Source organism: Antechinus flavipes, chromosome 2 (genome assembly GCF_016432865.1).
Source record: "Antechinus flavipes isolate AdamAnt ecotype Samford, QLD, Australia chromosome 2, AdamAnt_v2, whole genome shotgun sequence".
In the NCBI taxonomy this organism is placed as follows: domain Eukaryota; kingdom Metazoa; phylum Chordata; class Mammalia; order Dasyuromorphia; family Dasyuridae; genus Antechinus; species Antechinus flavipes.
In genome coordinates, this window is record NC_067399.1 from 505,140,146 (window position 1) to 505,151,512 (window position 11,367).

The window sequence follows — 11,367 nt, forward strand, 5'->3', positions numbered from 1 at the left end:
AGCTGAAGACCTAAATCTTCAGGAAGACCCAAGTTCAAATCTGATCTCAGACACTTAACATTTCCCATGTGACCCTGGACAAGTCACTTAACTCCAATTGCTTCAGGAGAAAAAAAAAGTCATAAATAAATGAATGAACGAGAACTAGAAATTGGGGCAGAGGGAGTTTTACAGCAAGTTTCTCTGATAATGGCCTTATTTCTCAACTATATAGACAAGTAAGCCAAATTTATAAAAATAAGAGTTTCCCCTAATTGATAAATGGTCAAAGAATATGGACAGGAAGTTTTCAGGAAAAAAAATCAAAGCTATCAAGTCGCATGAGGAAATGCTCTAAATCACTACTGATTGGAAAAATGCAAATTAAAACAGCTCTCAGGCACTACCTAATACCTATTGGATTGAATCCTGAAAGGGATGTGGAAAAATTGGGACACTAATGCACTGTTGCTGGAGTTGTGAACTGGTCCAACCACTCAGGAAAACAATTAGGACCTCTACCCAAAGAATTATAAAAATGCAAATTCTATATCTCAAAAAGATCAAAGAAAAAGTAAAAAGACCCAAAGGTACAAAAATATTTATAGCAGCTTTTTTTATGATGGCAAAGAATTGGAAATTGAGGGAATTTCCATCAATTGGGGAAATGGTTGAAAAAATTATATGATTGTGATGGAATATTATTGTGCTAAAAGAAACAACAAAACAGATGGTTTCAGAACAACCTGGGAAGACATATAAAACTGATATAAAGTGAAGTGAACAGAACCATACAAACACTGTTCATAATAACAGCAATACTGATGAACTAGGAAAGATTTAGCCACTCCAATCAATACAAAGATCCAAGACAATTCCAGAAGACTCATGATGAAAAATGCTACCTATCTCCAGAGAGATCTGATATACTGAATATAGATTAAAGCATATTTTTTCATTCTATTTTTCTTATTTTTGAAATGTCTAATATTGAAATATTTTACTTGACTCTACATGTACAAGCAATAAGATATTATTGCTTGTTTTCTCAATATACGGGGAAAGACTGGAAAGAGAAAATTAAGAACTCGCAATTTTTTAAAAAAACTTCCCTTTTGGAAGATAATCCCTAAAATGGCCAGTGAAAAGCACCACCAAGTAGTGAAGAATAAAAGACACAATCTCTTAGTATTTTAGATAACTTTAACTTGCTTAGCAGTTGCTGAATTTCACATATTCATGTTTAGGGAGAGTGACAGCAAGAGAGTGAGTGAACGAAAAAGAGAAAGAGAGAAGAGAGGGAGAGAGACACAAGTGAATTGAATTGTTTATTCTAAAACCCCTAAATACAATTTTCCCATCCCATGTGAGATCCAAACAGGCTGGTCCAGAAGCTCCTATATTATTGGGAGAGGGAAAGGTTGGTTAAAGAACAAACTGAATTCTCTATTTGGTTTTGCAATGGGATATTCAATCCAACTAATGGCCAACATATTTCAGGAAGTACTGAAAAAATTTCTTTCATTCTTAAATCAGTCCTAGATCATGTAATTACCATTTTTTTAAGGCTTAACCACTACATGGCCAGAAACTGGAAACTGAATGGATGCCCATCAATTGGAGAATGGCTGAATAAATTGTGGTATATGAATATTATGGAATATTATTGTTTGGTAAGAAATGACCAATAGGATGATTTCAGAAAGGCCTGGAGAGACTTACATGAACTGATGCTGAGTGAAATGAGCAGGACCAGGAGATCATTACATCTTTCAACAACAATACTATATGATGATCAATTCTGATGGACCTGGCCATCCTCAGCAATGAGATGAACCAAATCAGTTCCAATAGAATCGTAATGAATTGAACCAGCTACACCCAGTGAAAGAACTCTGGCAGATGACTATGAACCACTACATAGAATTCCCAATCCCTCTATTTTTGTCTGCCTGCACTTTTGATTTCCTTCACAGGCTAATTGTATACCATTTCAAAGTCTGACTCTTTTTGTACAGCAAAATAACTGTTAGGACATGTATACTTATATTGTATTTAATTTATACTTTAACATATTTAACATATATTAGTCATCCTGCCATCTGGGGGAGGAGGTAGAGGGAAGGAAGGAAAAGTTGGGACAAAAGGATTTGCAATTGTCAATGCTGAAAAATTATCTATGCATATATCTTGTAAATAAAAAGCTATAAAAAAATAAAAGGGCTTAACCATTACAACTTTAAGTATAACAGAGACTCATGATTTCATATATAATCATCGTTTCTTGGTTTTTTTTTTTAATATAAAAAATGTTTACTGATCCTTGCCCAGTTCACAATAAAAAAGAAATTCAGAAAAAATATTAAGTGTAGACTTAAGGAGACTATTTTATTGGCTTCTCTAGAGTTCACGAAGTTTAAAATCCCTGAGCTGCCCTATACTCCCCCCTCCCGGACCAGCTAGGTGAATTCCCCTCAGGACTAGAGAACCTGTGGTCAGCCCATATACACCATTTTGGGCACTGTGTCCTGCTGAGCCAGATGTTGGGCTCTTATGTCATCTAGCTCAGAGGCCCTAGAGATGGGCTGAGGGTTAGTGGAAAGTGGGGAATGGAGGGGGAGAAGGGAAGGAAAATAGATACCAGAAGACATCCCTGGGCATGGAGAGCTAGGACAGCATTAAGCCAAAGGCTTTTTGGAAGATTTGAGCTGTGTCTTAGGAGACTCCTGGAAGACAGACTGCGTTCAGTTTTTCTCACTGACTCTCCATTTCCTGGACTGGTGTCCCACACAGAGCAGACACTAACACGAGACTTTCTCTCTGCTGTGTGGGGCAACCATAGGCGGGAATACAGAGCCAGAAGGAGATGCCCGGCTGCCCTTGGGGAGAACAGATTTGGAGTGTGGCAGTCTCGCCACCCCTCAGTTGAGGCCGGCCTTCTCTAGGTCCTCAGGTAGGATGCGGCCCTTCTTGCGAGCCTTGGCCTTGCGACGCTCCATCTTGGCCACCTTCTTCTTGCGCAGGTTCTTGCGTCGCTTGTCCTGCCGCTGCTGCATCTTCTCCACCACATGGGCCGTGCGCTTCTCCCACTGCCGCTTCCTCTGGGCCCGGCGCTTCTCCTTGCGTTTCAAGGCTGCCTTCAGCAGCTCTTCATTGTCCCGGATTTTCACACCTTCAGCCTTGTACAGAAGATTTGTCCACTTCATTTTGGTTTCCATCTCCGGGCCTTCTCCTCATCCTGCTCCTTCAGCTCCTCAAGCTTGTTCTTGCGGGCCTGCACACGCTCCAACAGCTGTCGGTAGTTTTTCCCCGTCAGAGGGGTCAGGTTCCCCTTCACACGTTGCCTCTTTTCTTTCTTCTTCTGGGCCTTGCTGACTGGCCCCTCATTCACCTCCAATTTGTTGAACACCAGTTCGGGAGTATTTGGTTGATCCTCCTGTGGGGGCTCTGGGCCAGCCTCCTTGGCTTCGGCTTGAGCTTCGGCCTTGGCCGCCTTCTCCTTGGCCCTGATCTCCTTGCGTTTCCGCTTCTTCCTCTCCCGCTCCTGCTTTCTCCGCTGCCTCTTCTCCAGGGCTGCAGGAGACAGCTCTTTGGTGTGGCCCTGGAGGGGTCAAAGGAAGAAGAAAATTCAAAAATGGCAGCAGGAGAGGATCATGCAATGCTGGAGTCGGGGGTCACCTGAATAGGAGACACCCCTCGCTCCTGCCCACATTTTACTGATGGGACAACAAAGAATAGAGATGGACAGGAAGAGGCTTGCTCAAGCTCACACAGAGGGAGAACAGCAGAGCTGGGGTTAGTACTGAGGTCTCCTAATGCCCGAGTCAGTCCTCTTTCTCTTACACTCTACTGTAGGGGTCCTCAAACTAAGGCCCCCGGTCAGATTCAGCAGCTGAGGACAATTATCCCCCTCACCCAGGGCTATGAAGTTTCTTTATTTAAAAGCCCACAAAACAAAGTTTTTGTTTTTACTATAGTCTGGCCCTCCAACAGTCTGAGGGACAGTGAAATGGCCCCCTATTTAAAACGTTTGAGGACCCTGCTCTACTGCATCAGCAGGAGATAGGGGAAAATGAAGGGGGGTCTATACTTAGTCACTTTTAAAAGTGGCTCCCCACACCTCTCACAATACTTTTACCCATAAAACAAGAAAGCATAATCTTGTCCTACTGGAGTGCTATGTACCAACGTCCTGTACAGCCTCTAAAGACCTAATTAGAGCAGTGATTTGACTATCTATATAATGAGAAAAATTCGTGAGAAACACGAATTTGTAATTTGTATAGTAAAAGATTCTTTTATTTAAGCCAACAAATTATTACCATTAATTATAATAATAGCTTGTACTTATAAGGACCTCTATCTTTTCATCCTGTCATTTACCATCTGTTTGACCTTGATCAAATCCTCTAAACTATCACCTTAGTTTCTTTATCTGAAAAATGAAAGAAAGGCACCTATCTTACAACTCTGAATCCACGAACCAATACTGCATTGCAAGGTTTACAAAGTACTTTCCATCTACTGCCATTTAATTCTTACAAAAACTTTATGAGGCAGAAGCTACTATTATGTCCATGTCACAGATGAGGAGACAGTTTAAAAAAGGTTAAGTAATTTGCCCAGATTCACACAGTGAGTGTCTGAGAGGGGTCCTCAATCTGGCTCTTCATGGCTCCAAATCCAGTGCTCTATACACTAAGTTAGGCTGCCTTTCAAAACAATTCCCAACACATTTACATCTCTTTATGTGCTCTTGCCAAGCCTTGGAAATTCAGGGCTGTTGGTGTCAACAACTAGCTAAAAGACAAATCATATAGAAAAATAAAACCTCTTTTCTCCTCTTCAGGATCTGAACTGTAAGATACTTGACTAGACTCTAAATTCCCTGACGGCAGGGACCTTTTTTTTTTTTTTAAATCTTGTATTTCCCTTAACACCTACCATAATATACAGCACAGGAAATGTTTAATATTAAATACTGTAGTAATTTGGAGAGAAAAAGGTTGGCAAAGGACCAAACTGAATCCTCTATTTGGCTTTCCAATGGAACTATTCAATCCAACTAATGCCCAACATATTTCCTGTAAGGAAATACTGAAGAAGTCTCTCTCATTCTTAAACCGGCCCTAGATCATGTAACCACTATTTTCTTAAGACTTAACTACTACAACTCTAAGTATAACAGATTTGAGGTTTCATATATAATCCTCTTTTCCTGTTTATTTGTTTTTTAATATAGAAAATAGTTGAATGAGAGAACTATAGAAAATAGTTAAAATGTTAAGCAGAAAGAATGAAAATTGAGACAGAATACCAGATAATCATATTGACCAAATGTGGCCCTGGCAAAGAGTTCTAAGGGAATAGAACACTACAGAATGCACACTGTCAGACACAGAATGTGTTGGTTGGTTTGGCCAACTGCTTTTTTCTCTTTTCTTTCACAATCCACTACAAAGTTGAGAGATGGGAGAATAAATGCTATATAAAACACAGCAATAAATGACTAAAGTAATAAAAATAATTATTTGTTGAATGAATAAATTAAAGAAAATATGCAAGGAAGGAATGCTCAATAAGATAGCAGTTTTATTTTTAACAAAAACCCACATCTGATTAGGTGTTAAATAGGGAGAATTTGCAAATGATAAACCTACCTGACCACTAGCCTCCTTTATTTTCTCATGCAGCCGCTGGCGCAGAATATCCATGGCTAGGAAGGAGACTGGCTTGCTGGCAGGAACAACTGTCAGAAGGATTAGGGTCAAGAATTATTTTAGAAGGAACATGCAGAATATAGCATACCTTTTTGAACATAGACAACATGGAAATTTGTTTTGTCTGATTATGCATATCTGTAACATGGTTTGGTCCTCCTCCCCTGGTGCTCGAAGAAGAGAGGTGGAAGCAAGGAAAGAAGCAAATATGTTGATGATGGAAAAAAAAGTTTTAATTCAAAATCCTTTAAAAAAAAAAAAAAGAAAGAAAAGGAATGTGTAAGGCTTAAATAGCAATGAAAAGACATTTGAAACCCTGTTTTTCCTTTTCCTAGGAATATTTCCTATTCTTATTCTCTGTCTGATGTTGGGCCAGTTATGTCTCTCTTTCCCTGGTCAGCAAAATGAGGGAATTGAACTAGATAGTTATTAAGGTCCCTCTCAAATTCTAACATTCCAAGATACTCATCTTAGAGTTGAGTCTGTCTCTTCTCTCCTATAGGGTATGTCTGTTGCCACCTTGTGTTCTAGCAATAATTACAGAATTCCACAATTGGAAGGGATTTACAATGCAACTACTCTAAATCTACACTTGAAGGTAAATTCCCTTTATGTCATGGCCAACAAATAGACTATCTAGCCTTTCCTTGAAGATCTCTAGTTAGGGGAAACCCACTATCTCTAGCAATGGCCCATTCCACTTTCTGATAATTCTAAATTATTAGAAGCTATACCAAGCCTAAATTTGTCCCTCTGAAACTTCAATCCCTATGTTCCTAGCTTTGCTTGCTGAAACTAAGAAGACTATAACTAACCCCCTCTTCTGTGTAGCAACCTTTCATGTAACTTGAAGACCATTTTTATGTCTTCTCATCAAGTTTTCTCATTCAAGAAAGAATCATTACTCTTCTTTCATTTATAAGACACTTTATACTTAAAAGGACCACAAAATCTAGAATGAGAATGTTAAAAGGCTCCTTTAAGTCCTAGCTCATCCCTTTTATTCCATAGATGGGAAAGAGATTTAGAGAGGGGAAGCGATGGCCACAAAGCTGAAGAGTTCCTGGCAGCACAAACATCAGAATTCACATATCCTAATTCTTAGATCAGTGTTCTATAAGACCAAGCTGTTTCTGAAGTCAGTAGGGTTTGAACAAGTCCACCCTTCTCTCTTCTTCTTCTTTTCCTTCAGCAGCTCAAAACTTGCAGTCCTCATTTTCTCTAAAATAAAGCCTTCACCTCTCTTTTGGTCTATCCTCACAAGTCACTTTCCCCTCAATCTTTGTCATTTCAGTTACTCATAACCACCTCATTCCCATCTTGGCCAAAGTTCATTGGCCAGACTTTTTAGACAGCAACACACTATCAATTATAGAGCAATAGAGCTAGGCCCTGTTCTACCAAAATTCTCCTCCAGTACCAGTGTGGCAGCAAGGCACATAAGAAAGCTGTTGTAACACAAAGAACAAAGATTCTGGAGTCAGAGGTTCTAGGTTCAAACTCCATTACTGAAGCTTATTCTGTGTTGATCACTGACCTCACTTTCTCAGTTAAATAGCTTGTACTTTTCTGTACTTATATTGTACTCAAACTCAAGTTCTCACTTTCTCATCTGGAAAATTAGGCAGGTGCTTTCAAGGGTCACTTTTAGCTCTGGATCTATGCACTGATCCTTACCAAGGTAAAATGTCAATCCTGGGTCCCTGAGAACTGTTACAAGGAAGACCAAGCTTTGGAGGTCATCCATCAAGCTGAAAAGTCCCCTGGAGAGGGACTAGAAACCATGTCTCCCACCTTCCAGGGGAATCCTCTGTCTTGCCTCTAACATACAACAAATGCTTGGGACAAAGACAAAAGAATATTCTCATTTCTGTTTCCTAAATTCACCTCACCACACTGGAGTCTCACCTGTGGGGCCTCCATTGGGCCTGGAACCTGCCTGCTCCCTTGTGATGGCAGGGTTCTTGGCTCTAGGAGCTTCAGATTTACTGTCAGAGGACTTATTCTGGATCCTGTTGGCCTTTCCATCCTGCTTCTGGGATTTCTTTTTCTGCTCCTTCTTCTCCTTCTTCTTCTTCTTCTTCTTTGGAGGTCCAGTGGTTTCTAGATCACCAGATTTGGGAGCTTAAATGGAAAAAGTTTATTCTATGTTGAAAACCATCTCTGTGTGTATTTTGAAAAATAAAAAAATTATTATTATTTAAAAATTTAAAAAGACCACTCTTGTCAAGATGAAATCTTAGAGGTGATCTTTATTGGATATGATCTATGAGATTTTAACATAAATATGACACTGAAGGAACAATTTTTAAAATTGTGTCAGTAAAGTTCAAAAGCACAACACATTTAAAATTAACTGATACTTATTGTTAAAGACATAGAAAACATAATTGTGTCAATCATTTCAAACATGCTTTTAGCAATCAATTAATCATTCAATTGAAAAACAAGTATTAAATACTTTCTACTTCCAAAAAAAAATTCATTCTATTCCCTGGTCCATTTTGAGACAAGGTAGGGTGCTATAGTAGAAAGGACCTTGGATTTTGAGTAAAAGATCCCAGGCCTATATTCCATTTTCATTACTGGAGATTCTGATCAAAGCAATTCCCCTCTTTGAGGTGTAATTAAGACAATCTCTTTTCTTTCTTCCAATTCAAAATTCTATGATTAGGATGGAAGGAACTTGAAGGAGTTGGTATACAATTCTCAACTCCAACCTTCACACTTTCCCTGCTTCTTTGAATTCCTATGTTACATTCTATTTGCACCATACAATTTTAGTTGTTATTCAGTCATATTAAGTTGTGTCTGAATCTTTGTGAACCCCTGGAGGGCGGAGGTGATTGACAAAGATACAAAGTGGTTTGCCATGGCCTTCTCCAGCTCATATGATAGATGAGGAAGCTGAGGCAAACAGGATTAAGTAACTTATCCAGGGTCACACAGCTAGTGGCTAATGAAAACAGCTGAACTTCCACACTACTGTCTCATCCTGGAACCCACAACCACCATCCCAACCCCCTTCGCCCACTGGATGTCTCTGCCTCATTCCATTTGAGTCATTTTTCATTCCCCTCTTGGCTGTTCTTTTGATTCTCCAGGTTTCAACACAAACACCCCAATAATGCTTCCCCTCTCATGCCTCCTACTTCAAGTGCCTTTTTTGTGTCTTCTTCCCATTAGAATGTAATTTATTTGAAGGCCAAGATATCTCCCTTAGCTGAATATATATAGTCCCTGGCATATTCAACAATAAGTGCTTGTTACCAGGGAAAGAGCTAGACAGAGAATAAATGCCCAATAAATAAAACCTGCTGATTGATTATTCTTATAATCTTCTAATTTGTCTGTAGGATCTTTTTGAGTGGCCAAAAAGAAAAAAACAATCTCATATGACAAAAGAATCCACTCAGTAAATAACTATGCTTTGATTCTAAGTTGTAACAATAATAATCCATCATCACCACACTTTTTTAAATTTATGATGACAGAAGAAGAAATTTCCTCATCCTCTGTAACACAAAGACAGCAAACTTTTAGATGAATTGCAAATTGTTTTTACATACATTTTGTCACCTGATTTTCCCAATAGCCCCATAAAGGAGGTCAGGCAAGGCAAGATATACATTGAAGTTCAGAAACAGAAAATGTTTTGCCAAATTAATAACAGACATAGCCCTAGAACCCAGATCTTCTATAATTCCAATGTTCTTTCATTTGGAGCACTGTGCTTCTTAACCTAAGAGGGACGTGAAGGTAATCTATTGATAAGACTGAGGCTTGGGGATGGGAAAGAAGAACCTGATTTTTTTTTTAATTCCAAGAACTGTATGAATTACCCCATTTCCGTTTCTGTGGTTCCACACTCTGCTGGGAACAGATTTTCTTGGCTAGATTCTGCAGGTAGGAGTCTTTGGCCACCAGTGATGCCATTGGGAAAGGGCAGGAATCAGTGAATCCTGTTGGAAAACCTCAATTGCCTCTTCAGAGGCATTGGGCGTACCTGGAAGAATTTTTCCACTGTTCCTGAATTGGGGGGAAAAAAAAGAGAGAGCTGGAAAGAAGCCAGGTGCCCAAGAGGACAATTTGTCCTTTCTCAGGGAGCCCCTTGTCTCCAGGGTGGAAGATGCCTTATCCAGAAGAGTCCAGAGAGCACTATTCCTATCACCCTTACTTCTTCCCTAACAACAACAGCAAAATCTTCTAAAAAACCAGCTTACTCCACACCTAGGGTAATACACTCTAAAGACTAAAAGTCAATCTTTTTTCTTTTTTTTCAGAGAGGGAAGAGGGCCAATCGGATTGGGCAGTATTTTTCCCACACTGAAAGAGATCTCTACACAAACATGCTTAAGTGTGTATGTGCACCTGTGTCTGTTGATCTGTGTGATTAAATGTACATTTGTTTATATTTGAGACTGTCTAGATGCAGACTTTTGCCTACTATGATCTGCTTTCTTAGACGTCTGAATGTCAACATCAGCCAATAATCATTTGTCAAACCCCACTATGTTAGGTACAGGACTAAGCTGAAGATACAGAGGAAGGCAAAGAGAGAATCCCTGCTCTGAGGTGCTCACAAATGTTTGGTGTCTGTGCCTCTTTCTGCATATATGTATATATGTGGGGGTGGAAGGAGTGGGCGATTAGACTAGAACACGGTTCTTAAGCTTTTCTGTATAATGGAACTCTTCTCAAAATGTTTTTAAGTGTATAAAACAAAATAACTAAGACCATGAAGGAAACCAATTCCACTGAAACACAATCATGAAAATAGTCTTTAAAAACAACTCCAGGAACCCCAAGTTTGGAATCTCAGAATTCGTGGAATATCTTCTAAGTGTCCGCGGGCATGGCTGAGGGAGACAGACGCGGAGGCTGAGAGGCAGAGACAGAAAGGCACGCAGAGACTGAGGGCCTGTCCGCACGTCCCAGGCTCTGCGGGGCACCCACGGGTGACAGACGGGACCCTCGTGGAGAGGGGAGGACAGGGAAGCCGAGGAAGGGAAGGAGAAAGCGGACGAGGTGGGGCGAAAGGAACGCAAGAGGCTTAGGGGACACGAAGGAGGAAGTTGGGGGGGGGGAGGTGAGGGGGGTTAGCCGGTACATCCACCAAGTCCATGTACCCTAGGGCTACTTACCCGGCCTCCAGAAAGCTACCTTCACTTCACTCCGGGGAAACCCACATGGGAAGGCAGGACTAGGAGACCATAGTCATGAGAGAGCCGCGCTCGATTGGCCGGGTCTGGTAGGGCGGGTTCAAAGTGGGAGGGGTGAGACCTCAAAGGATTGTGGGTTGCTGGATGGCTCTGAGGAAGAGTACCCAATCAGAACTTCGCCTTGGTCGGTAAGTGGGAGGGGGAACGTTGGAACGCTAGGAGTCTGCGCTAGAAGGAGCGGAAATTCGTAGTGGTGCCCTCAGCCTGCCAGTCACCTTAGAGCGTTTATTTAGCGTTTTACCTGCCTAGCTCTGTGCTAGTTAGGCACGGAGGATTAGAGAAGCTCTGGGCGTCATGGAGCTACATCTTAATGATAGGAAACATGAAGAACTTGATGTACTTTTAGAAGATATATTTCTCTTAAACACATGCACATTTAAGAGATTAATGCACGTGTTTATCTTAAAGGTACATATGTGTAAAATTTTAAATATACATAGTTGGAG

The 11,367-nt window shown here is 40.4% G+C and overlaps 1 protein-coding gene across 1 annotated transcript; it reads right to left on the bottom strand.

The window, feature by feature from the left end:
• Positions 1 to 1,294: 1,294 nt before the first annotated feature.
• On the bottom strand, positions 1,295 to 11,149 carry SURF6 (surfeit 6). Its single transcript, XM_051980270.1, is given in 6 exon segments — positions 1,295 to 3,202; positions 3,205 to 3,580; positions 5,640 to 5,728; positions 7,608 to 7,823; positions 9,542 to 9,728; positions 10,844 to 11,149. Coding segments are annotated over 5 exon segments (1,077 nt in total). The 5' UTR covers positions 9,636 to 9,728; positions 10,844 to 11,149; the 3' UTR covers positions 1,295 to 2,900.
• Positions 11,150 to 11,367: the final 218 nt, after the last annotated feature.